Below are 27,962 nucleotides of genomic sequence, written 5' to 3'. Positions count from 1 at the left end.
TTGTATAAAGTTCATGTTTTTGTTACTCAGCCAATGTTTGCGGTGCCCACGGCGTTGTCATTTTTAAACCCATAAAAATGTATGTAAAGAATTTAAGCATTTCCTTTATCCCAATTACAGGCAACATAAAACAAGCCGTTTCACAGAAGAAATATTTAAAAGCCAACAAAAAGAGGATTTGCTGTCAGATTGGAAAACATTAATGAAACATACAGCAACCTTAAAAACAAATATATTTGAACAAGATATCTGTATTTGACAAAACACGATATTAAACTCAAACTGTTGTCAGCAAAAAAATAAACCAAATGTTTGTTGATCATAAGCAATGTTTATCATTAAATAAATAAAAATAAATAAGGCAGTGATTGGTGAACTTGAGGAAGGGTTGTACATCACAAAATAAATACACGGAAGGGCATTTATAACACAAATTTTTGATTGTAGTTTTTCCTTTTGTCAACATAATGTAACAAAACTATTTAAAATAACAATTCACCAAAGCAGTGGAGTTCACTTTAATGCAACTTGGATAGCAGCAGTAGGGATTTCACCCACAGGTCAGCAAATTAGAATCAATCCGGATCCACAACTTCAGTAAAGATGTTATGAAGGAAAAACTGGGAAACTGAAGCAGGTTCGTCACCAGTATTCAAACCAGAGTTGTGAGGACTGCCCTGAGGTGACTGCAAAACAGATATTGTCATTAATAAAAACAACTAATATGGAACAAGTGAATTCATCAGTTCAAATTCTTAAACATTAATATAATGTTGGATAAGATGTACACATTACAATGATTTGATTATAGATCTCAGAATGTACCTGATAATCATCCAGTGGTCGGTAGGCCGTTGTAGACACTCTTGGTGGGGATGAGGTAGATGTGGAAGTGTCTGCATCAGTAGCCATTATATTCATACGATTGAGGAGAACCTTTGGCCAGCCATCTGATGGCATGGTTGGCTCATGAGCAGCATGTGATTCTAAACCAATTATTCTGCTATCATTTCTAAAAACACAGATCAATGCTTTTTCAGTGAATAGTAGCCTACTAAATATTACAATTTCCAGGTTATAAAACAAATTTAGAAGTACAAAGAAACAATCTGTCTTTATCGGTATATGGAAAGCATTCTTACCCTTCAGAAAGAAATTTCACATTGACAGGTGTGCTGTGATGTGTTGGTTGCAAGTCATGCTGGCAAATTTCCTCTAAAGATAGCCTCTCAAGAGGGATCCTACATTCCCGAATGATTTCCTCTGCTTGTAGCCTTGTGGGAGTTTGAATAGACTCTTTCTTTGACGTCTTGGCTCGCTGAGGTGTTGTTGGGACAGCTTGGGTTGAACTGAGCGAACAAGGTTTATTTTTTGGAGATCTTCTGGGTGACCGTAGTGTCATCTGTAAGGTACCTTTTAAGAGGCATCGGGTAAAAATCAATAGCACAAAGTATTGTGGGGGCAGACAAAAAATGCATTATGTTTATAAACTTACTTTGCCTTTCAGGTGAAGTTTTTGATTGTGATTGTGGCAGTTTTTCTTTCGTTTTCTTAACAGTTTTTTGCGTGTCAGAGATGCTGTCTACTTGATGTTCCTATGAAACAGATATTTGCATTGTCATTTGAACCATGATTATACATGTCATTTCATGAATAACAATTTTTATAACCTTGATAAATGAATATTTCTACTGCTAATAATAATAGTTGGACAATTATGAAATTGACAGACTTGTCAGAGAAAGGAGGAGCTTGAGGAAACAGTGGAAGAAGGCCACAGAAGAGGAAAGGAAGGGCCTAGAGGCACTACAAGGTGATATTAAAAGTCGCCTGGCCTCGTTGCGAAGAGCAGAGAGCTTGCGAAAGCAACATAAGAAGGAGCGAACCAGGACCGCTTTCTACAAAGATCCTTACAAGTTCGTCAGTAGCATCTTTAGCAAGGAAAAAACTGGGACCCTTAAAGTACCTATAACAGATATTGAGGAACACCTACGGAAAATGTATTCCGACAATCAGAGGCATGAGCCAATCTCCATTCCAGAGGACATGCCACCAATTCAGCCACCAGAACACCAGATGGACACAAGGCCCCCTAAATGGAGCGAAGTTGAGTGTTCAGTAAAACGGGCAAGATCAGCTTCAGCTCCTGGACCCAACGGTATACCATACAGGCTCTACAAGAAAGCCCCTGGGGTGTTGAGGTACCTTTGGAGATTAATTGCTGTGGCACCAAAGGTCTGGAGAAGAGCAGGAGGCATACTGACCCCCCAAGGAGAAAAACTCCTCATTTATTGACCAGTTTCGCCAAGTTAGCCTATTGAATGTGGAAGGTAAGATTTTCTTCAGCGTTGTGGCCAATAGACTCTCAGGATTTCTGAAGAGAAACAACTTCATTGACACTTCAGTGCAGAAGGTAGGCATGGGGGTTTTCTCTGGATCTTTGGAACATGCTAACATCATCTGGCACCAGTTGCAAATGGCAAAAAAGGAGAAGACCTGCATGTGGTTTTTCTAGATCTTGCCAATGCCTTTGGATCAGTGCCACATCAGCTGCTGTGGACAGGCATATTTTCAGGATCCCCGATTTTGTATTACCACACAGCATAGTACCACCGCGTGGCAACAGCTGGAGGTTGGCATAATGGCAGGTTGCACAATTTCACCACTGGCTTTCACAATGGCAATGGAAATAATAATCCGGGCATCGCATTGGGTGGTTGGAGGAGAGCGTTTGAAAAATGGGTTGCGCTTACCTCCAATCAGGGCATACATGGATGACATGACAACCATCACAACAACCAAAGCATGTACAAAGCAGCTGCTGGATAAGCTCCAGGAGGACATTAGTTGGGCACAAATGGAGGTCAAACCAAGCAAATCCAGCAGCATTTCTATTGTCAAGGGCAGGCTTACCAATGACAGGTTCTGTATAAAGGGTGAGCCCATACCAACAGTCACGGAAAAGCCCATCAAAAGCCTTGGACAGTGATACACCGCAGACCTTAAACACGCCAAACAGGTGGAACAACTCAGGCAAGAGACAGCCAGTGGACTCAAGAAAATCAATAATACAGCTCTTCCTGGGAAGCTGAAACTCTGGTGCTTCCAATTTGGCTTGTTGCCATGCCTGATGTGGCCAATTTCAATGTATGAGCTCACGGTGTCTCGCGCCAAAAACCTGGAGAGATTGGTGAGTACACAAGTGAGGAAATGGCTTGGGCTACCAAGATGCCTTAGCAACATAGGGCTGTACGGGAATGGAGCTCTCTCTCTTCCCATTTCAAGCCTTGTGGAGGAATATAAATGCACCAAAACAAGGTTAGAGATGACGCTCAAAGAATCCTGTGATCCCTGTGTAAGAGATGCTGCTCCAACAGTAGCGACAGGAAGGAAATGGAACCCAACAACAGCGGTTGGAGATGCAAAGGCAGCCCTCAGACATAAGGACATCGTGGGACAAGTGCAACATGGCAGAGGGGGACTTGGTTTGGCATCAACCACATCCACATGGCAAAAAGCGACACCAAAGGAACAGCGTCACCTGGTAGTGGAGGAAGTTTGGCGTCAAGAGGAAGCAAGTAGATGCGCCAGAGCAGTCTCTCAAGCCCAGCAAGGCTGTTGGATGAGGTGGGAAGGCATTGAACGGCGCAAAATCCCTTGGAGTGAGCTGTGGAGTATGGAAACAAACAGGCTAAGTTTTATCATAAGAAGTACATATGATGTGCTGCCCTCACCAACAAATCTGCATGTTTGGTGTGGACAGGATCCAGCCTGCCACCTATGTGCAGCTCCAGCAAACCTCAAACATATTCTTGTGAGTTGTAAGAAGAGCTTGACACAGGGGAGATACACATGGCGCCACAATCAAGTACTAAAGTGCTTGGCTGCAGCAGTAGAGACCAAGAGAGTGGCAGCAAATGCCATCCCCCAAAACGCCAAGGCTAACTCTCTAAAAAGGCAACCCTTTATTCGGGAGGGGTAGAAACCGTGGGCCAAGCCCTTAACCCCAGATTCAGATCTGCTGAGTATAGCCACGGATTGGGAAATGCGAGTTGATTTAAACCACAGACTTACTTCCCCCTGGAAATCGCAGCGACCAACCTGCGGCCGGACATGGTTCTGTGGTCCAGCTCCAGTAGGACAGTCCTCATAGTTGAGTTGACTGTACCTTGGGAAGAGGCCATTAACAAAGCATTTGAAAGAAAGAATCTCCGGTATGCCAACTTGGCAGCAGAGGCTGAAGATCGGGGATGGACAGTGAAATTGTTCCCGGTGGAAGTGGGCTGCAGGGGCTTTGTTTCCAATTCCACTACAAGGCTGCTTAAGAAAGTGGGGATCAGAGGACAGGCCCAATGGATGGTAGTCAAAGAACTTGCCACTGTTGCTGAGAGAAGCAGCCACTGGCTGTGGTTGAAACGGAAGGACGCAATATGGTCTGCCAAGTGACCACGTAATAAAATGGTGTTTTGTTTTGTATTGTTATGCCATACGGGACCGGGGGCACTGAGCGCGCATTAACGGAGCCAGTGGGGCTATAACAGCCTTAGCCAATGGGTTGGCATGTATGGTTGTGTTGATTTTTGGTAATATTTTGTAATGTTATGCCATATGGGACCGGGGGCACTGAGCTTGCATTAACTGAGCCAGTGGGGCTATAACAGCCTTAGCCAACGGGTTGGCACGCATGGTTGCGTTGATTTTGGTAATGTGTTGTAATGTTATGCCATACGGGACCGGGGGCACTGAGCGCACATTAACGGTTTAGGTAGTCGTGGCCTAATGGTTAGGGAGTCGGACTCATGACCAGAAGGTTGCCAGTTTGATTCTCAGGGCCGGCAGGTAACGACTGTGGTGCCTTTGAGCTGCAGTGATAGCTGCCCACTGCTTCTGGTGTATATGTGTTCACGACTTGCAGTGCATGAGTTCACTACTCGCTGGACGGGTTAAATGCAGAGGTCACCATAGCAGACAAATAGGTCACTCTCAGAGGACAGGTCCAGTGGAGGATAATCAAGAACTGGCCAGTGGTGCAGAAAGAAGAAGCCAATGGCTGTGGTTTAGACGAATGGACACAGCATGGGCTGCCAGATGACCTTGTAACAATGCGACACACACCCAGGTCTGATCAACCTGCGGTGGGCCTCCCTTGGCTGAGGGTGTCTTGTGCTAAAGGGCCGAAACACCCAATGAGGCTAAGGTGCACAACTGACGATGTGTCGAATTGATGGGAACCATACAAAGAGCATTATCAGCAGCACCTCAACAAAACGCATCTTTCACTCAGGATAATGTGATAAAATTGGGACACACAACTCATGAGATGTCTCTCTGATAATGGCAAGGAAAGGTAAGTATGCTATGTATTCTATAATCATTTATCCCCCAAACACAGAGGATGCCTAACCAACGAACCAGTGAAACCTCAGACCTCCATTCCTCGATTCATATTCTTGACTGCTTCCCCCTGCATAGGGCGTGGTAAATGTCCTATTGGGCAATTAAACTGTGCTTAAATAGTGGGATTATAACACCTAGTCCTATTAAGAGAATCTATATTATGTCTTAATGTATATACAATAGCAAAACATACTTTGTTTGCATTGTCAGATGTTCTGCCATACTCTGGTAGACTTTTAGCATTTTCCACATCTTTCTGGTCTGTGTTGTTCTCTTCCTCAGAGACAGGCACAAACGCATCTGATAGCAACATGTGGGAAACTCCTTCACACCAGTTCTCGATTTCATTCGAGTCAATAGGAAGTATATTACTTCTGAGAGACCATTCCTCCTCAGCTTGATGCTCCAGGGATTCAGCTGTTTGTGTAACTGTGCAAGTATTAATATCCATTTTAGCGATGACAATATTTGAATAAAAATCCTTCATTTTATATGATTTAATTCTTGTTCTTTAATAGAAATATCCAACCTCTTCTACAGGAAGCCATATCATGCTCTGAAGACTGACTTTCAGTTAAATCTTGTCTGTCTGTATTTGTAGGTCTTTCATCACCCAACTCCTCAACCTGTGACAGTTAGATTCTCAATCAATCAATATTTTATTACTTCTGGTGAAATTATCAAGATTAGAAATACTCAATCATAAATGACCCGTAAAATGCACGAACACATACTTGTTCAGATGGTTCTTGAAAACTAACCATCAGTGCCTCTGTGTGAAGACTGCTCTCTGTAGTCTCGTCCGATACAGGAACAAATATACCAGAAAACACTGTGTGAGAAACACCCTCGCATGCCTCCTCAATGTCCGTTGAGTCAGTGGACGGCGATTTAGCACTACAATGACATTACAAAACCATAAGAAATGTATATCTTTATCCTAAGATAAAAATAAAGATCACAGAAATTGTTCATACCATAATGTAGTCTTGACACCACATTGTGTTTGTTGCCATAGCGCAAAGCTTTCACTTTCAAAAGGAGTTGAGCCCTCAATCTCTTCTGAATTTGACTCTTTCTTCCTCTTCAGAGTACAAATATCCTGTTGTTTCAATGTTGAAGTTGAATGAGGCTCTGCTGAGGAAAATTTATCCAAAAGCGAATTACAGTGGATCCAATGAATCCATATTTTGTGTGTTCCCTGGGAATCGAACCCACAACCTTTCTTCCAATCGAGCTATCCATCATATTGTTACTAATGCAATGGTTTGAAAAGTTGAATAGCATTTCACTACCTTTCTTTGAAGGCATTCTCCTTTTGGGTGATAAAGATGGCCCCATATTTGTCGACTTTGATATGGCACATAATGGGCGCTCTTTCACCTGAAATACACATTAAGCAAAATTTGCTACTACACATATAGTACTGAGGCAAAATACGAAAAGTAAAATTCTTTGTTATACTCTATTTACTAATTTACCAACCTGGGAAGTTTCTGCTTTAAGAGGGCTTCTCTTTCTTATAGTCATCTGTTCTTTGCCTAAACCATCTTCCACTTCCTCAGAGACAGGCACGAATATATCAGCCATCACCATGTGTGAAACAGCCTCATGCTCCCCTACCTCCTGATCTGCGTCTGTAGTGAGATTCTGCTCTTTCTCTAAAGCACAGGGATCTTCACACAACTGACGAAGATGTAGGGGAGATCTTTCACTGTCCATATGAACCTCATCTTTATTTTCTTCAGAAACGGCCACAAACATATCAAAGAGCACCACATGTGACACATCCTCAGTCTTCTCCACAGATTGTGTTTCAGCACTGTGAAAATACAACAAGCTATAATTCTTGCTCTTTTGGTTCTAGAACATTGAGATAGATGTGTCTTACCATGTTGAGGCGAGTTGTGCAAGCTGTTGCTCTTGCTTCAGGACTTCTTCAGTTAAGTTTAGCGGTGTACCTAAATCTTCCTTTGACTTATCAGAGAAATCGTCTTGTTCATCTTTTTCTTTCCCTTTATCAGACTCTTTCTTGATCTGAGGTTCTAAGGTAATCTGTGTAATGGCTGGTTGATTAGACCTAACGTCTGGATACTCCTGTCTTGAAGATTCATCTTTGTTACAAGTTGTTTCTGGGTTGATTTCAGGCCTCACTTGCAACATGCCTTTAAAAATATTTAATAACATATATAAATAAAACCTGAAAATTTGCAAATTCATATTACAGATGGAAAAGTCAACTAAAGAGACTTTGTAATTTACAAATCTACTTACTTTCAGATAGTTCTGTCCTGTCTTGAGATGTTGATGTCAAATTTAATGCTTCTTCATAAGTATCCAGCTCTTCAGAAATGTCTGAAAATGTTTCCTTTGCAAGCAGTAATATAATCAACACATGCACACTGCTGAACTGCACGATATGGAAATTCTGTATAAAATACAAATGGGTAACACCTTACTTGGTCATTGAAAGTGAGAGACGTTTCCCAACAGTCAGAGTCCCCCTTATCTTCCATTTCTCCAGAGGCAACAACTAGGGCATCAACCAACACCACATGTGAAACACCCTCACAACCTTCTTCTACTTCTTCGTTGGACTGCTCAATGGCAGTGCTGTGTAGATCAGGAACATCTGAGAAATTTCTCAGCTGTAGAGAAACGTATAAGTGAATAACAAAAACAGTAAACTATAAAAATTTTGCATTGCCTGCTTACTCACAGACTAGCCCTCAACTTACTGAGAGGTCAACAGCAGTATCTATGTCCATCTGGAGATCAGTTTTGACAGGACTTCCCCATGACATTGGAACTTTATCTTGTATATCTTCGGAGACTGGCACACTGGCAGTCAATGGACCCTCATGATGGGGTTGTCTCCCACTTTCTTCAGGGTTTGAGAGGATGTTAGGAACAAATGAACCAATTGTTTCTTGTACAGAAGTTTTCTGGTTGGACTCTGTCTCAGTGTGTTGTGCTATATCACAAGATGTTGGTAAATTAATGTTGACTGTATGTTTCTGACTGGACGCACATTCTGTTTTTGAGGGCCCAGCTTTCGCACATGGCCTTAGGTTTGGCTTCACCTTTATCTTGCCTTGATGGAGAGATCAGAAAAAAAATTATCCTTATTTACATGAGCAACAGTTACTAATATAAAAGCTGCATAGGAAAGAAATTATAAATTTAAACAAAAGTTCCCCTACTTCTTCTTTGAGAAGGAACCTTTCTTTCTGTAGATTCAAACGGCTTCTCTCCTAACTCCAACAAACCGGTAACATCTGTTGGCTTTAGGCAAAAGTTATAATATTTTAATTTGAACTGCTGCAAAATATAAACTCAATTACCTGTACAATTCCAAAAAAGAAAACTAGTTCATACCACAGAATCATTATAAGAGAGCACTTCCTGGCTTCCTTCATCATCAAAGCTGCGCTTCTCTGAGGTTATCTGTTGCTTACTGGCATATTTTACTGCATCCTCTACAACAGACGAATCATCCTCCACCTTCCCAGACACACTTTTACATGGCTTCTCAGTCTCTTGTGACTTCATATGCAGCAATGCACTGCAACAAACAATTGAGAAAAAAATTCAATGAAAGTATTCAATGAACATTCAAGTATACCTTTTTTGTCTAGATAGACTAATTCTGTTAAAAGAACAGTTCACCCACAAAGGGAAATTCTGTCTTCATTTACTCACCCTCAACAGTTCTTGGCCACCATTGACTACCACAGTAGGAAAAATGCTTTATAAAATTCTTTGTTCTGTTGAAGACAAAAGAAGATATTTTGAAGAATTAATCAATTAATCTAGGCCATGTCCCAGGACCCTTTAAGCTGGCTGTCATTAAGCCTCTTATCAAGAAACCAAACTTAGACCCCAATGAACTAGGAAACTATAGACCGATTTAAAATCTCCCTTACCTGTCTAAAATACTTGAAAAAGTAGTGTCCATTCAGTTGTGCTCTTCTTACAAAATAATGACATACACGAAAAATTTCAGTCAGGCTTTAGACCGCATCATAGTACTGAAACTGCGCTCGTTAAAATTACAAACGACCTGCTTATAGCATCAGATAAAGGTAACATCTCACTCCTAGTCCTGCTCGACCTTAGTGCTGCGTTCGATACTGTAGACCATACAATACTTCTAGATCACTTACACAATTATACCGTATTCAGGGACATGCACTACAATGGTTCAGATCTTACTTATCAGACAGACATCAATTTGTCCACTTAAATGGGGAATCATCAAATCTAACGCAAGTAAATTATGGATTGCCTCAGGGATCGGTTTTAGGACCCTTGCTATTCTCCATATACATGCTGCCCCTTGGAAACATTATTAGAAAACATGGAATTAGCTTCCACTGTTATGCAGATGATACTCAGCTATATATCTCATCAAGACCACATGATACGTTCCTGGGCCCAGTTGCATAAAGCACCTTAAATTTTTCCCTTAAGTATGACACTTAAGGAGTGATTTTCCTTTACCAAAGACAATAGGAGAATAACTTAAGTAAAACTTAAGGTATACTTAAGGACACACTTAAGGGAAAATTACACTTAAGGTGATTTATGCAACCGGGCCCTGCTATCCAAATTGGCAGAGTGCATCAAAGATATAAAACATTGGATGACTTGTAATTTCCTTCTATTAAATTCTAATAAAACAGAAATATTACTTATCGGACCAAAGACATGTGAGCAGAATATTTCGGATTATAACCTGCAAATTGAAGGCTGCACTGTTACTCCAACAAATACAGTTAAAGACCTAGGCGTTATATTAGACAACAACCTGTCATTTAAAAATCACATCTCAAATGTCACAAAATCAGCCTTCTTCCACCTTAGAAATGTTGCCAAATTACGAAATATTTTATGTGTGGCTGACGCAGAGAAGCTTATTCATGCATTTGTGACATCAAGACTTGACTACTGTAATGCACTGATTAGTGGTTGTCCTGCATCATCAATAAACAAACTACAGTTAGTTCAGAATGCAGCTGCCAGAGTTCTACCCAGGTCCAGAAAATACGATCACATAACCCCACTGGTCACTGGTTACCCATTAAGTATCGTATTGACTTTAAAGTTCTTTTAATCACTTATAAAGCCTTAAACGGTTTAGCCCCTACCTACATAACAGAGCTTCTACCACACTACAACCCATCACGCTCTCTAAGATCTCAAAACTCCAGACTTTTGATAACACCTAGAGTAACTAAATCCACCAAAGGGGGTAGAGCTTTCTCATACGTAGCACCTAAACTCTGGAATAGCCTTCCCGATACTATTCGAGGGTCAGACACACTCTCCCAATTTAAATCTAGATTAAAGACACATCTTTTCAGCAAAGCATTCACTTAATGCAAAATATGCTAAATAAACCATCGGGTGACTGCATTTATTAGATATTATTTACTAGAATAATCTTGATTGTTCTATAAACACCATGCACTGTGCTGTTTTTTTACCTTTTTTGTGTTTTTCAGTTTTTCTTATTTTCTCCTGTAAAGCTGCTTTGGAACAATGAACATTGTGAAAATCGCTATATAAATAAAATTGAATTGAATTGAAGAAAGTAGGAAATCCAACAGTTCTGGGGCCCTTCTGACTGCCATTGTAATTTTTCCTACTATGGTAGTCAATGGTGGCCAAGATTTGTTTGGTTACAAGCATTCTTTTAAATATCTTTCTCTGTGTTCATCGGAACAAAGAAATTTATACAGATTTGGAACAACTCAAGGGTGAGTAAATGATGACAGAATTTAGATTTTTGGATGAACCGTCCCTTTAATGAAGGAAAATGTACCTCGATTCTTCTAATGTTGAGGGAAGAGACTGTGAATCACTTGAGAACAGATGAGGTGTGTGAACTTCTGCTGGCTGTAGTTCATAAGGGAGAATCTCCTGATGACTACAGGAAGCTTCTTGAAACAGCTGAGAGGTGGGAATCTCATACAGAGTTAAAATAAAGGTGGGCTCCTCCCCTAAAAAAAATAAATGTTTGGAAAGAAAATATATTAAGTTTGTCTTTGCAATTGGATTACTACTTGTAATATTTTAACTTCATGTGACTGGCTGCACCTGTCTCTACTCCAGCTGAATCCAGGATATCGGATTTTGCATTTCCACTAAATTCCTGCCATAAAATATGAATCCGATTAAATAAGCTGTATTTTATTCACATAAAATAGAGAAGTTAGACGTTTGAGAGGATTTCTGACCTCATCAGCTTTTGAAAGGTTTTCTGCTTTGTCTTCCTTGACTGAATCCGAGATTGAATGCTGAAACTTTCCCATGGAGTTTACGTTCTCCTCACTAAAGCCGACAGATCTCTGGACGTCTTCAGTTGTGGTCTCACAAAACAGCATCCTGAAGAAGCATTTAAATGAATAGGTTCTAATTTCTACTCAACATTTTATTAGTATTTCTATCAGTAAATCATCTTAAAGCAACAACGAGCTGTTTTTCGACCTTAAAATAATCTCTCTAAAATTATTTTAGTGGTAGGACAACTCTTAACTGGACGAATTTTAATGTCGCTGCTACCCAAGCAGCCCTCTAACGGCTGAAATCACACTTGTAACGTTGGTGTGTGGGCAGGTTCACAACAAGCCCCGCCCATCACCTGCTTTACGGCATAGTTTTACACATTGCCTGGATGAAGTTAGCCAACATCTAACAATAAGACGAAATGATCTAGTTCAACGCAAGTCTCCAAACCATCACAATGGCAGAGCCAGCAAAAAAAAAACAAAGAGGAAGAGAGAGAGAGTGAGCCCGAACACGAATCAATGTCTGACGGACTTACACTCGGTGAAGCGCGCTGCAAGAGGCAACGGGTTGCAAAATGGACGGAGACCTAACGTTAGCCTTCCTGCTACTGGATTTGAAAGTCTTATATGTACATTTTTTAATTACTCTCCTGTACTTTTGAGCATATTAGTTATTAGGCTGTGCTCAGGTTGTTTATTGGCGCACTAAGGTTACTGGTTCACAATTTATAACCGTAAGGTAGACTAGAGATAATGTAATGTTGCCGTCTCAATAGCTTACGTTGGGTCTCAATAGCTTACGTAGCATGATCGTGCCTCGTCATGAATTTAGTGTTATGCTTGTAAACGATGACTACCAAACGACAATAAATGTTTTATAGTCAAAAGTTGCTGACTCCTTAGTTCATGCACGTGGACTAATGTTATCGGTATCTATAGTTACTATGCTAGGCACTATTCCCATAGCGAGTTGAGTGTAATTTATTGATTGCACCTATTACACAAAGCACAACGCCTGGTCGCGACATGGACATTCACGTCCATGCGTTGTGTTTTGGGTGACTGCAAATATGTTATGTAGCTAATGTTAGCAAGTTAGCTGCTATGGAGCTAGCACGCTATGCGCTAACAGCTAACAACCAGCTGCTAACTCAGAATCTAGTTTGAGTTATTAGTATAGCCCATTAGTATACCCTGCGGGAGCCAAAAGAGTGATTTAGTACATGCACAGTTTATGAAGTGACATGATGTAACAGAGGTTTCTGCTTAGTCAACAAATTCACGTGTATTGCGCTGCCCACGTGGAAGCTTATACAGCGACTGTATTTACGACATTAATAACAGACAATTGCGCTTATCAACCACATGGGGGAACCATACACCAAAACGGCTCGTTGTTGCTTTAAAATACTATGAATAATGTACATACGTGTTCATATCACAAGGGTTGCTTGGATATTTAGTTGTAGCTTCAGAAAAAGATGCACCAAGAGCCTCTGTTGAAACCTGACTGCATGTATCAGGTGGTGCTATTAATACATCAGTCAGAATCGCGTCTATGAGAAACAATAAAATGAGCAGACTGGTTATGGCTTTTACTGCAAATAAGCAAGTGTCTCTAGTCAGTTTTAGAATTTGCCACGAAAATGCATAAAAAGTCCAAAGAAGAAACTTTACACATACCACTTGTTTCTTTGTTATCAGTGAAAGTGTCCTTCAGTGGAACTGTCGGACCTATAGTTTGTTTTGGGCCAAGTAACTGGAAGGGAGACAGGGGATCCTGAGCTTGTTTACAATTTGCCTCATATGACACAAGCTTATCTTCTGTAGTGATGTTCTTCTTCATGCTCAGATCCAGCTCACAATGCATTGCTTCAACATGGCTCTGATATCCTCCGACATCATAAATGTCACTTGCTGAATCTAAATCAAGATTAGATCACAATCGTTGGTAGTGACTCTAACCATGTATATAAACGCTGTTAATATGAACAATGTCTCACCTTCATGATGTTCTGTGTTCTGTTGAGAACCCTCAGTAGATTGTTTGAAACAGCTGTGCAGATATCATACCAAAAGATATTATGAAAACATTCTAGCCGCTCTGTTTTATTCATTTATTTTGTTGCCAGCACACACCTGGTTGGAACAGTCAGCTCCAGAGGTTCCTCAGTCATTGTTTCTAAATGTGAATCACAATCCTCCAGATCAGTTATTTGCTCTTTATTCTCCCAGGTCTCAGACAGAGCTAGTTCAAGCGGGTCTATGCATTTAGCAACATCTGCAAATGTGACTGTTGTAAAATTGAGTTTTTTTACTTTCTTTGCTAGCAAAGTCAATCATTTAATTGTGAAAAGTGGTATTGCACACCTTCATTTGACAATGTGGCGGGAAGATTTGGTCTCTCCAAGAAGGACAAAATCTCCTGGACAACATTCGTGCTCACTGTTGGAATTTCTTCTGTAAAGAAGTGTTACAGTATCAAGTAAATTAAAGAAACTAAACAAACATGATGCATTTATTCAACTGAAAACACAATCTTACCATCTGATGTAAAGGAAAGATCATCATCTATTGTGGTTTCGATATCGTCCAGGTTCTATGAGAAAAACATTTGTTTAAAGTCTAATATTCATCATACCATGAGATGACACAATGAAGTTACCCTTACAGATTCATTCACCCTCAGATCCTGAAAGTCCTCCTTTAAAGTCTCAGAAGATGTGGGATGTTCCTCGGGACTGGCCGGGCATTTATTCAGGGCAGTCGTTGTGTCCTCCACAGGACAGGAACGCAGGCTGTCTGGATTGTCTAAAAACAGAATGTACACACCCAGTTTCTTTCAGTGGAGAACATGCAACAAAACTGACATGCATTACATAAGTGCATTTAATTCAGACTCACCTTCACTGTATTCGGTTGTCTGCAAGTTCAGAGGCTTTTCCTCGGTCTGTTGTGACCTGCTCAGATTAGGTGTGGGTTTGGTGAACCTTCTCCTTTTTTGTGCAATGCATTGCTGGGGGGAAGTGGAGGCAGATTCCTTCATCCCTGGATATTGAGAGACCTCCTCTAGAGTAGCCCCAGAAGCAGACTTCTCCACAGGACAATCCATTTGCTCTTCCACCTGCAGATTAAATTAACATTTCTGTCAGTTAACTGCTATTAATGCTAGCTTGTTCTATATTAACAGATAACAATTGAAAGGATCTTTTCTTATACTGACAGATTTGACTTTGGCAGATACGGCATCTAGGTGACTTTCAGAGGCTGATGAATTCTCTTCAGTTTTTGTATGGACTTTTAGGTAGTGGTGCACTTCTTCATGAAACAGCATGACAAGTGGTCTTTTCAAAAGCATCTGATCTAAGGAGATATTTAGAAGGAGCGTTAAAATTCATTTTCAACAGCAATTATGACTAGCAGCGTAATATCAGATGTCAGGTGTTTGATATTAGATACTTTAGAGGTCCAATGTGTATTCTTTGGGAGATCTATTGACAGAAATGCAATATAATATACATAACTATGTCTTCAGAGGTAAAAAGACCTTACATAATGAAGCGTTAGGTTTTTATTACCATAGAATGAGCTTGCGTATTTCCATCTAAACGTTGTTTCTACAGTATTCCTTAATGGAAAAACTTCGTAAATACGTCATCTCCTTCAACAAAGTGAAACCATGACGACGTCTTAGCCCTGTGTCAGCCACTGTAGTGCTTCAAAAGGGAGGTGTGGAGTGAGTCGTTGGTTGCAATTCGCAATCTCACCGCTAGATGGCTAAATTTCATACACTGGGTACTTTTAATAATATAATCCATTTAAAATAGCCATAGAGTGTCTAATTCATGTTACTGTTAGTGGGAAACATAGGAAACATAAGACTGGTCTCTGCCCAAAGTCTTAGTACTGAACTAGTGACACACCAGTCACTGAAAATAATCATGCACACAAATTATGCACACTAATAAAATTATGAAATAAAATAAATTGTTAACCTACCACTTACTTCTGTCGAACCTTCTGTCTGAATGCTAAAATCCTAAAAAAAAAAAGTCATTAACAATATCTCCATAGGTATATCTACTTATAAGATCTTTGCATCTGTTGAACAGGCTTTAATATGATCAGTAATATTTATAATATTGATATGATCAATAACATTCAATTCAACATAATATGATCAGTAATATGTATAATATTGATATGATCAATAACATTCAATTCAACATAATATGATCAGTAATATTTATAATATTGATATGATCAATAACATTCAATTCAACAAAACGTGTAAATCCCATTGTAAAATACATAAATGTATAAAAAGCATAAACATTATGATGTGAAATGTACTGTAAATGCACCTGATATCTGTTGGCCCTGAGTTGACAACAACATAATTAGTATACAAATGTAATGAACTGCTTTATTTACTGTGGTTGTCTATTATTGATAATTCAGGTTAAAAAAAATGCAGTTCAAGTCACTTGTTTGTTTTACCCCTTTCATGTGTTGATCTGCCTCCATCGTTTTAGATTCTTGGGTGTCATCCTGACAGGCCTGAGTAGTCATTGTCATGTTGTCTGCTGATGTATCTGACCCTGAGGCAGTTTGACACTCGTCCATCCTTCCCATCTCGTTCCTCTCTCTTTCAGAACCAATTAGATTCCGTTTGGCCTTTTCTGCTCTCGTCTGCCGACCAGGAGAACCCTGCAGGCTCTCTGCGGTCTGCGACTGGTCTGGGCTTACAGACCAGCCATGTGTCTTTATAAGCCTGATTTAATCACAAAATAAAATTGTTAAAGCATTACTTGAACCTATTACTGGATTTGTTAAACAGATAATATGCTAAAAGAATGGACTGCGATTTACCTTGGAGGAGTTCTCTCCAGAACAACAACTGCCTGTTTCTGGAGCTGACTATCTACAAGACTGTCGACTTGGATCTACAAGAGTACAAAAGTTTCAGGATTATCCGTATTAAAGTCCCAGTGAAATTAAAAATGACAATTCTTATTTTTTCATGAAATATTGCAGCGTTTATAGTAAATAGCTTATCAATGTGGGTCATTTTCTTTTAAAAATTCATGTACCCTCATAATCTTCAGTTAAAATCTGAAAATGCACTTCCACCCTGAAATGACTATCCATCTCAAATGACGTAAATTAGACGGCTTGGGCGGAGCATCCGTTAACTTCGCCCCTTCAACTGTCAGTCTGCCAGTTTCATTTCAAAATGCAACAGCTGTTTTTACACATCCAATCAATTCGCAGTGAAAAACGCAACCCACGGCCACTAATTTTCTCCTTTGAAATTCCTTTTCACTCGGAAATGTGTCAGAATACAGAAGTAAAAACGATCGCAACTTCCGCTTCACTGGGACTTTAACTGTGATATATGGTTACAATGGCTTTTCCAGGTAAAAACACGTTTCCATAACATTCTGAATTTTGCAATGACTTCAATGCACATTTTTTAACAGTGCTACATTCCAGTGATGACTAATAAAATAAGTATTATATAGATACAAGGGCCTTACATTAACAGTTATTTAACACACCTCACTGTCTGTTTTTCTGCAGTTTGCATCTTGACCTTCTGGTGCTGCATCTTCATCCTCCAACTGTGCATTGGACACAGAGCATTTTTTAGCTTTTCTTTTGGGTATTTTTGGCAAAGGCCTCTTGCTCCTTTTTGAAGTGTGTTGTGGAGTCTCCTCCTGAGCTACTGTGTCCAGAGTGGGCTTGTCTCTGACATTTTAAAGGCAAAAATTTACAATTTGGGTATATGCATATGGGTTGATGACATACTTCCGCTAAAATCTCAGCCAGGCTGTTACATCCAGTGCCATAGGGAATAATGGCATTTCGCTTCAGGATGCACATAGGATTACGATCAACAACATGAGTCTAATTATTCAAACACTTCGCCATACGTCGACAAGCAAAAAGGAGAAGCACTTCAGGGTATCAGTTTCAAGGTACATCAACAAATATGAAAGCAAAGTGAACTTTTGCACTTACTAGAGGCATGATCCTAGAGGCACTTAACAATGCTCACCCATAGTGCTGTCGGTTCACCGAAATTTAAACGTTTTCTTACTAAACACATCGTTATCACTTGGTGAAAAATCTCCTTAGTGCTTTGAGAGCGTAAGTGACCTAGCTGGCTGTGATTTTAGCGGAAGTACGTCATCGTCCCGTGTGCATATACTGTAGACTGGAAACTTGACTGCTGAAAAACAATGCTCTGATCTAGGATAGATAATTGAACATACCCCTGATCCTTTTCAGCATCAGGTCCTGCTGTTGAGACTTCACTACTAACATCATTCAGATCATCTCCAGTACACTCTGTGGAAAGCGACAGAATGTGATGAACTTTGCAGAAAAATACCATTAAAAATGTCAACTTTTAGTGTGTACAAATTAGAAAAATCCCCAACCTTCAAAAGATTTTTTGCTCTTTCTGGTTTTGCGTTTTCCTTTTGCAGTTTCCTCTTTACACTTTTTGGAGCGCTTGCATGTCTTAGATGTATCAGCAGCCTTGTGCTCTATACTGGCTTGACTGTTTTCTCCATCAATATCAAGAGATTCTTCATCTGGTACTGTCAAATGCATCAATAGAATATTAAGAAATACATACATAGTATATTTTTTATGTTAAAACAATAGTTCACCCAAAACAATTCTGTCATTTATTACTCACCCTCAAGTTATCCCAAACCTGCCTTAATTTCTTTGTTTGACTGAACATAAAGAAAGATGTTTGGAAGAATGTTAGCAACTGAGATTTCTGGGGTACCATTGACTAACATAGCAGAAAAAATATTGTATTTTTTGTTCTGTTGAACACAAAAGAAGATATTTTTAGTGTCCCAGAAATCTCAGTTGCGAACATTTTTCTAAATATCTTTCTTTGTCTTAAACAGAATAAAGAAATTTATTCAGGTTTGGAACAACTTAAGGTTGATTAATTCATGACAGAATTGTCATTTTTGGGTGTACTATCCCTTTAAGAGCACCACTGAATCACTGTATTCAAATTTTCCAGGATAATCCTACTCATAGCTGTAAATGCTTTAAGGGTTATCAAAGGATTTCACAGAAGTCACACACTTAACAAACTCTAGTTTTAACAAGTATGGTAAAAAAATCTGTCAACTCATGTTCAGAAACCTTTAACGGTCTTTTTGTTCCTTTTTGCCTTGGGTTTGTCTTCTAGCTCTTCACACATCTTCTCTTCACCCTTTCTTGAACGTTTCCGTTTCTTTTTTGATATGGGAATCAATGATGGATCTTCATTCTCAGCATTCACAGAGTCATTTTCCACTTGTACAGAGTTACTTTCTTCACCTTCATGTGAGCATTTACCAAAAACAAACACATCAGTATGTGTGTCCAAACAGGCCTTTTGAAATCACACTATACTATCCAAAAATGTCTGCACGGCTAACTATAAGCATGAATGCTCGCATATTGTCATCGTCCTTGCAAAACCTCGGATGTCCAATTAAAAAAAATTTCAAGTAATGAATAAAACACTGAACTTTTATATACTGTGTTGTCAAAGTTGACAAACACTTTTTAATACTTTTTATTAGGGATGTAACGATTCACTCAGCTCACGATGCGATGCACGATTCTGATCTCACGATGCGATTTATTCACGATTTATTTTTACAAAATTAGTTGAAACAAATTAGAAATGAACAACTTCCCTTGCATTATTTCTTAAATGCTTCACGTTTCTTTGTATAATAAAATTATGTTTTATTTCAAATAACAAAACTAAACTGCAATTTTATAACAAATTAATAATAAAAAAAGTCTCTTTAATATGAACAAACTAATACTGTTAGGTTTGCAGTGAACATGGCGGCCCCTGCTGTTCAAAAAATGTATTGCGATTCAGTTCACACCTCAACCGATTTGAATCGTCACACATTATAAATTGATTTTCAACTGGCTCACGGTGAATCGTTACATCCCCACTTTTTATTAGTTAGATTTTTGCAAATCCCAGCGATAAACAAAGAACGACTAATAGTAATGATTTATGGCAAAAAAATAAATATCACAAAATGTGGAGATACAATATTTCAGAAAGACAGCTGCAATATACTTAATAGGTACTGATGAAAAGATTATTACAAAAATCAGGTTACCTTTTTTGGATTTCTTCTTATTCTTCTTTCGCTTGCATGTTTTCTCACCAGGCGACCCTTTAGGCTCAGACTCTCTTTTGCGCTTACGCTTTTTGCTGGTGCTGGATGTCGAGTCAGATACCTTCACATTATTACTGTCTTCATTCTCCTTTTCTAAATCAAGAGAGTCATTATCTCCAATGTCCACCTCATCCTGAATATCATCATCAATGTCTTGATCCTCATGCTTTTTGCCTTTTTTGCCACCTAAGGAAGAATTGTTCATAGAGTGACCACAGCATAATAATAGCTTTGCATGATAAAAGAGAACAGAACATTACAACAGTCAAGGAATAATTGACAGTAGACTGTTGAACTGAAATAAATGCACGCACAAAGATGACAACATTCTAGAGTCTATTACTTTACCACATCTTAATACATTTTCATTAAAACACGCACGTGTAGAAAAACGTTCCATCTTTCAAAGAACTTGTGGAAGTGCATTACCTTTGCCTTTATTTGCTTTATTGGGTTTAACAACCAGTTTAATTGATTTGCCGCTTTTTTTGTCTTTCTCCAAGACCCTCTTCAGCAGAAAACTGAAAAACTCATTGTCAAACGGCCGCTTGTTTCCTAAATTAAGAGTCAGAGCAAAGACTGTAAAATGTTGATTTTGAGATATTGATGAAATATTAACAATTATTTTAACAACATAGTATCAAGGATGCATGTGGCCAGAAGATACAAATGACTCACTGAATGCTTTATCCACTCGCCATGCATTTGTTTTCTCCTCCTTTTTAAATTTATTCTGCCAAAAAGAGAATTAAACATTTATAAACTCTAATCTAAGACCTAATGTAATTAAATGTAACGTGTATAAAATGTATTCAAACAGAACGTAACACAAAGAAAACAAAGAATATACCTTAATTTCCGTTCTGCTTCGATGAGTCAATAGCTGAGCCATCATAGAGAAGTCTGTTCCGACCATACTAATGGCCAAATAGAACATATCGGTCTCTAAATCACAAACACAAACAACTACTTTAAAAGAACAGTTCATCTAAAATGAAAATTGATAATGTTATGTCTATACAGTTTTTAAAACCAAGTCTTGACAGTTCTAACAGTCATACCTCTAACAGACCAGTTCTTCACATGACAGCTCTTTCTGAAGCTCATGTATGTTGTGGTATTGCCTCTCTCAAACAGTGGAGTTGCATCCTCAACAACTGTATCAGATGTCCTCTGGACACGCACTGTCAAACTGATCACAACACATATCCGTCACTAATTACTGACAAATATGCATAAAATATTATGCAAATTCCCTGCACTACTGTTGTGCTAGCTGGTCATGCATCATCTTAGGTTAGTGTGTTAACCATAACATTAATTTGCCTGATGAACATGTTTGTGGGTATTGCAGTAGTAAAGAAAAAGACTCAGGAAATCTAATTATGAAATTTGGAAAGATCGACTGTACATCTTAGAATAAACAGTGGAGGGAATGAAAGCAAGTGTGACTGAACAGCCCAAAATACACAAAACCCTCTTAAAGGCACAATATGTACGATTTTTGCATTAAAATATCCAAAAAACACTTGCACATTGTTACACATGTTGTTTACTTGTGTACTTGCATTAAACCAAATGTTTTCAACAATGTTTGAATCCAGTGAAATTTGCAATTTGAACCAGTGTCACCCCTCATATTTGCATGAAGAAGGACACCTTGTCAATTACCTGTACACGTTATCCTCTGTTTCTGCATTTACTGCCCTAAAAATCACAGGTGTGTTCAACTTTCACTATTAGCGGTACTAGCATGCCGTTGTGTTGGAATACTTTATGACGTAATATTTATGAAACCCATGAACATAATTTGTGAGTCTCGTCAGAATGATTTCTATTGGCAGTGAAGGTAAAGAGTATAACGTCAATCTCAATTTTGCAACCTCTAGTGTGGAAAATACATACTGAGCCTTTAACATATTTACAGATCACTATTAGCTTTGCTGATTTATTTTTTCACTTTTAGGAATGGAAATCTACAGATTGCTTATGGTCACCTTCCCATACCTGTCATCATCTAAAATCAGCGTGCCATCCTCTGCTACCTTGACTTTGGGAACCATCAAGTCATCATCATCATCTTCCTCTTCTGGTTCTGCCAGCTTTGGTGGCAACCTGAAATGACAAAACATAATTTCAAAAGGCATGGTTCAACTGGGACCAGGCCCATTTGTTCCAGTGTATAACAAATGGTGTAAATAATAGGGTTTATTTGAATGTTGGGTCAACATATTTGTGGGAGCAACTTTTACAACATTTTTTAAAATGATGGACCTTTTTTTACAATAGATATACAGACAACTGTTTTACTTACCTGCTTGGGTTACACCAATTCTTAGATATACTACTGTTTGTGTGTATAATATATATATGAGCCAAAAGAGCTCATGTGACACCCCTTTTCATCTCTCTCCACTGGTATATATATATGTATATATATATACTGTATTTATATATGTATATATATATGTGACCCTGGATCACAAAACCAGTCTTAAGTAGCACGGGAACATTTTTAGTAAAAGACAAAAATACATTGTGTGGGTCAAAATTATCGATTTTTCTTTTATGCCAAAAATCATTAGGATATTAAATAAAGATCATGTTCCATGAAGATATTTTGTAAATTTCCTACCGTAAATATATAAAAACTTTATTTTTGTGAGTGGATGGTCTGCCACAGTGCCCCTGATTAACAACTTCAAAGGCAATTTTCTCAATATTTGGATTTTTTTGCGCTCTCAGATTCCTGAGTTTTAAACGGTTGTATCTCAGCCAGATATTGTCCTATTCTAACAACTCATATATCTATAGAAAGTTTATTTATTCAGCTTTCAGATTATGTTAAAATCTCAAATTCAAAAAATTGACCCATAAGACTGGTTTTGTTGTCCAGGGTCACACATATATATATATATGTATATATATATACACACACACACACACATTTATATGTATATATATGTATATGTACAAACCCGATTCCAAAAAAGTTGGGACACTGTACACATTGTGAATAAAAAAGGAATGCAATAATTTACGAATCTCATAAACTTATATTTTATTCACAATAGAATATAGATAACATATCAAATGTTGAAAGTGAGACATTTTGAAATGTCATGCCAAATATTGGCTCATTTTGGATTTCATGAGAGCTACACATTCCTAAAAAGTTGGGACAGGTAGCAATAAGAGGCCGGAAAAGTTAAATGTACATATAAGGAACAGCTGGAGGACCAATTTGCAACTTATTAGGTCAATTGGCAACATGATTGGGTATAAAAATAGCCTCTCAGAGTGGCAGTGTCTCTCAGAAGTCAAGATGGGCAGAGGATCACCAATTCCCCCAATGCTGCGGCGAAAAATAGTGGAGCAATATCAGAAAGGAGTTTCTCAGAGAAAAATTGCAAAGATTTTGAAGTTATCATCATCTACAGTGCATAATATCATCCAAAGATTCAGAGAATCTGGAACAATCTCTGTGCGTAAGGGTCAAGGCCGGAAAACCATACTGGATGCCCGTGATCTTCGGGCCCTTAGACGGCACTGCATCACATACAGGAATGCTACTGTAATGGAAATCACAACATGGGCTCAGGAATACTTCCAGAAAACATTGTCGGTGAACACAATCCACCGTGCCATTCGCCGTTGCCGGCTAAAACTCTATAGGTCAAAAAAGAAGCCATATCTAAACATGATCCAGAAGCGCAGGCGTTTTCTCTGGGCCAAGGCTCATTTAAAATGGACTGTGGCAAAGTGGAAAACTGTTCTGTGGTCAGACGAATCAAAATTTGAAGTTCTTTTTGGAAAACTGGGACGCCATGTCATCCGGACTAAAGAGGACAAGGACAACCCAAGTTGTTATCAGCGCTCAGTTCAGAAGCCTGCATCTCTGATGGTATGGGGTTGCATGAGTGCGTGTGGCATGGGCAGCTTACACATCTGGAAAGGCACCATCAATGCTGAAAGGTATATCCAAGTTCTAGAACAACATATGCTCCCATCCAGACGTCGTCTCTTTCAGGGAAGACCTTGCATTTTCCAACATGACAATGCCAGACCACATACTGCATCAATTACAACATCATGGCTGCGTAGAAGAAGGATCCGGGTACTGAAATGGCCAGCCTGCAGTCCAGATCTTTCACCCATAGAAAACATTTGGCGCATCATAAAGAGGAAGATGCGACAAAGAAGACCTAAGACAGTCGAGCAACTAGAAGCCTGTATTAGACAAGAATGGGACAACATTCCTATTCCTAAACTTGAGCAACTTGTCTCCTCAGTCCCCAGACGTTTGCAGACTGTTATAAAAAGAAGAGGGGATGCCACACAGTGGTAAACATGGCCTTGTTCCAACTTTTTTGAGATGTGTTGATGCCATGAAATTTAAAATCAACTTTTTTTCCCTTAAAATGATACATTTTCTCAGTTTAAACATTTGATATGTCATCTATGTTGTTTCTGAATAAAATATTGAAATTTGAAACTTCCACATCATTGCATTCTGTTTTTATTCACAATTTGTACAGTGTCCCAACTTTTTTGGAATCGGGTTTGTACATATATATACATACATACATATACATACATACATACATATATATATATATACACACACACACACGAATATAGGTATATTATATTATATAATATATGTGTATATGCACTATATATAGGATAGTAGTAATATAATATATATATATATATATATATACACACACACACACACATATATATATATATATATATATTAATATGTATATATATAAAACCTAGCTTTTTCATTTCACTTACTTGGGTGATGGTGGAACAACAGTCTCTGCTGGAGCCTCCTCCTTGGAAAAGGAGGACCTGTTCATTTAAACACATTCAAGTCATAGACTCTTCAATATCATATTTATAAAATACATCTGGGTTGTTTTTGTCATGTCACACAAGATAAAAGTAAATATAATTAGTATTGACATCACTTGTCATCAAATGGTTAAACATTTCCATGGCACTGTTGTTATAAAAACAGCTTTTTAATTTTTGAACCAAATCTTAAAATTGTCCTATGGTGTGACTGTCTCAAGCATGGTTCAATAAATTACAGCTTTCATAGATTAAAAAAAGAAAAGCGTAAAAATGTAAAAAAAAATACCTCTGGTATAATTTTACGAGTGTGTTTTATTAAATAGCACTCATTTTTTCCATCCATATAATATCATTGCAGTCATCATACCATGTGGTATTGTAGGGTGAACAGTTTCAACTTACTTCATAGGGTTTGTTTCTGGTAGGTAATAAATGAAGTCAGCTAGGGTCATTTTGCTAAGATCCACTTCATCGCTGGGCTCACACATACGCAGTCCACTCTTTCGCTTCTTTTGAGTAATGAAAAACAGAAGTTTACATGTTTCACTTCCCTACTCACTTTCTTCTTTCTATGGACTGATGATTTAAGTCACCATCTAACTTCATTAAGGCACACAGGATTGAAAAAAGTGGTACAGAAGTAAATGATTTTCTTTACCATCAATACTTTCCTCCTCTCCAGCTTCATTAGTTCTTTCAGTTTGAGGGCTCTCATAACTCGCTGCTTGTCCGACATTTCAGAATTCTTTAGTGGAGAACCTGGTCCATAACAACGTGACAACTTTATACATGGCGATAAGATGGATGAAGATGGACTGACTGCTTCCTGGGGCGCAGAACGGGATTTTTTGGGAGTATGAAAGAGCTCTTGTTGAAGCTGTGTAGATGATGGAGATGTATTCTGGACAGAAGGCTCACGACTAGGTGAAGATGGAGTGCTGTTGATTGTTGCATTAGTCTGTTTAAGGATGGAATCTGACAATGTAGAGTTTTGAGAATCATCTCTGCTGGTAGCAGCTGGAACAGGGGGCTCAGGAGAAGACTTGGATGGCACTGACGGAAGAGAAGCATTCTTTCCAGTACATGCAGGGGGAACAGAACGGACTTTGGGTCTGGCCAGGTTTGGTGTGGCAGAAATCCTGCTCCTCCTCTGAAGTGCTGTAGCTGCAGGTGTAATGGCACTAGAGGGCACTCCATCACCACTGCAAACATGCACTTCAAGTTAACAAGGTTCAAATCCACTGGTCTATGGTATAGTTGAGCAAAACAATAAGAACAACCTAATATTGACAATAAAATAATACACATGAAGAGGAACAACATAATAGTCAGGTCAAAGTGGGGGTGCTGACAGTGTATGTGCTTACGTGTTAACCGATGCTTTCTCTGAGGGACAGCCGGGAACATTTCCCTCTCCTGTTGCCACAGCAGGCCCTCTCACTTCCAGGTGAGACTGTTGAGAGGTTGACGGTGAGTCTATTTTCTCTCCTGTATGCGTTTGTTGGGTGTTGTCAACAGCTGCTGGCTCTTGGGAAGTCTTGCTTTCTGCTGTAGGGGCCACAGCTCGACCCCCTGGCCTGACATTAGGCTTAATACTAATCCTTGCTCTTCGCATCTTTGTTGGGGAACTGTGGTAAAATCAATCAAGATGTACATGAGCTAAGAGTGAGTGTTACATGACTGAATAAAGGTTGCGCCAGCTGACTAGGACCACGATAATACCACCACAAAAAAAACTTTCTCTCATTCAGGGCACGTCAAAGCGTCATGATATAGATCACAACTTTATCATGTGATTTTGGCGCTGAATGACTGATGTCATCAACTGGGTGTTGGCTGAGGAGTCATGTATTTAAAGGACAACATTGCAAGTTATTTATTGTATAAACTGTGGGAATATCTATTTTAAACACAACTACAAGGGCAACGTTGACTAATTATAAGTCTCGTTTTGAACAGGACAGACAGACTTGACAGGCGCCTCAAATTAAGCATGCGGTTGTCTACGCTGATTTCTATTGGCTGCTGTTACAGAAATGACAAGCGATAAACGTTAAAACGTGTATTGACAACAGAAAATATGTTTGTCTTACTTCAGTTCAAACGCCCTTGTAACCCTGTCACTGTGATTTTGGAGTTAAAAGCTGTGTTTGTGCCTGCCGCACGGTACCCCTGCAGTGACTGCACTTCGCACCGGCTGGTCTCAACACCACGCCGCTCTACAGTCAGCGCTTTAAGAGAAATGCATTATGGGTATTGTATTTTTATATGAACTTCCTTTGCTAGGACTTCCTTAAGAAAAAACTTCTACTCCCACAAGCCTTCAAAAATCAGCTATGACTGGTAGTATGCACGTGGAGCAGGAATGTAATTAAATTGAAAAGCTGATACACAGCGGTATATAAACATGGGTGTAACACGTACATATTTCGTCTTTCTAAATCCATTTGTTTAGTGTTAAAATAATAAATATTTAAATCATACCCTCCTAGTTCACAGTTACTCTATTTAGAATATCATACTACCACACCACTTGTACTATTTCTGTACAAATGTAGCTATACTTATGCTGCGTTCCAGACATCTCGGATTTGGGATATTTCCTACTTCAAACCCGGAAGTAATGTCTGGATTTAGTATTATTTAAAGTATTTGGTAATATTAAAACATCCATGTTATTAATGATTTATTAAACAGTAAAAGTATAATTTAAAAGAGTTGAACTTCTAGTTCCAGAAATTATTTTAGGGTTGAGGTAGGAAATAAACCAAATCCGAGGTCTCTGGAACACAGCATTATATAACGTCACATTTATCACATTGAAGGCTGCACAATTTAGTTAAGTATTTCTATTATTCTATTAATTATTATTTTCAACATTATTTTGTCTTCATTGTTTCATGAGATCCATTATTTCTGAAATAATATCTGGAGTGTGCATTTTTGCTTATCTTTTTTTATTTTACTGCATTACATTAGTGTTCTATTTTTTACATTATCATAATATGGCAGTTTTAATTCAATTTGGGATTTTCACATAAAAAAGTGATTTTTGCATATTATTAAATCCACTGTGCTAAGGCTCTCTACATTGCCCAGGATACAAAAATCATTATTGTTAATCCTTGTATTTATTCATGGTCTATTGTTTGTGTTTAGAAAAATGAAGAAATATGAC

At 38.7% G+C, this 27,962-nt stretch overlaps 1 protein-coding gene across 1 annotated transcript; it reads right to left on the bottom strand.

Annotated features, from left to right (window-relative positions):
• Positions 1 to 259: 259 nt before the first annotated feature.
• LOC130566696 (transcription factor TFIIIB component B'' homolog) lies at positions 260 to 26,977 on the bottom strand. The gene is made up of 46 exons (XM_057354371.1): positions 26,878 to 26,977; positions 26,152 to 26,412; positions 25,443 to 25,986; positions 25,187 to 25,293; positions 24,722 to 24,778; positions 21,926 to 22,033; positions 20,980 to 21,110; positions 20,769 to 20,863; positions 20,597 to 20,651; positions 20,348 to 20,473; positions 19,859 to 20,104; positions 18,870 to 19,046; positions 18,137 to 18,298; positions 17,969 to 18,044; positions 17,252 to 17,441; positions 16,563 to 16,636; positions 16,191 to 16,464; positions 15,690 to 15,729; positions 14,914 to 15,053; positions 14,595 to 14,814; positions 14,362 to 14,501; positions 14,235 to 14,289; positions 14,061 to 14,150; positions 13,830 to 13,971; positions 13,694 to 13,746; positions 13,374 to 13,613; positions 13,120 to 13,246; positions 11,640 to 11,787; positions 11,500 to 11,554; positions 11,225 to 11,402; positions 8,776 to 8,962; positions 8,601 to 8,682; positions 8,136 to 8,491; positions 7,857 to 8,045; positions 7,672 to 7,765; positions 7,289 to 7,562; positions 6,883 to 7,219; positions 6,693 to 6,780; positions 6,375 to 6,534; positions 6,159 to 6,294; positions 5,927 to 6,023; positions 5,591 to 5,826; positions 1,496 to 1,595; positions 1,143 to 1,413; positions 826 to 1,012; positions 260 to 686 (listed from the first exon to the last, which is right to left on the bottom strand). Exons 2-46 carry the CDS (start codon positions 26,397 to 26,399, stop codon positions 576 to 578), a joined length of 7,203 nt encoding a protein of 2,400 aa, XP_057210354.1. The 5' UTR covers positions 26,400 to 26,412; positions 26,878 to 26,977; the 3' UTR covers positions 260 to 575.
• Between the last annotated feature and the right edge of the window lie 985 nt (positions 26,978 to 27,962).

This window comes from Triplophysa rosa, linkage group LG2, assembly GCF_024868665.1.
Source record: "Triplophysa rosa linkage group LG2, Trosa_1v2, whole genome shotgun sequence".
Lineage (NCBI taxonomy): Eukaryota > Metazoa > Chordata > Actinopteri > Cypriniformes > Nemacheilidae > Triplophysa > Triplophysa rosa.
Note: the sequence above shows the minus strand (reverse complement) of the source record. Positions and strands in the feature narration are given on the sequence as shown.

Excerpts from the sequence above, each read along its gene's own strand:
- LOC130566696 (XM_057354371.1), bottom strand. The coding sequence starts at position 26,399 with ATGCGAAGAGCAAGGATTAGTATTAAGCCTAATGTCAGGCCAGGGGGT. Across the intron at positions 14,815-14,913 it reads TATCTGCCAAAGTCAAATCT|GTGGAAGAGCAAATGGATTG; the intron begins GTCAGTATAAGA and ends TTTAATCTGCAG. Across the intron at positions 13,972-14,060 it reads CGCCACATTGTCAAATGAAG|ATGTTGCTAAATGCATAGAC; the intron begins GTGTGCAATACC and ends TCACATTTGCAG.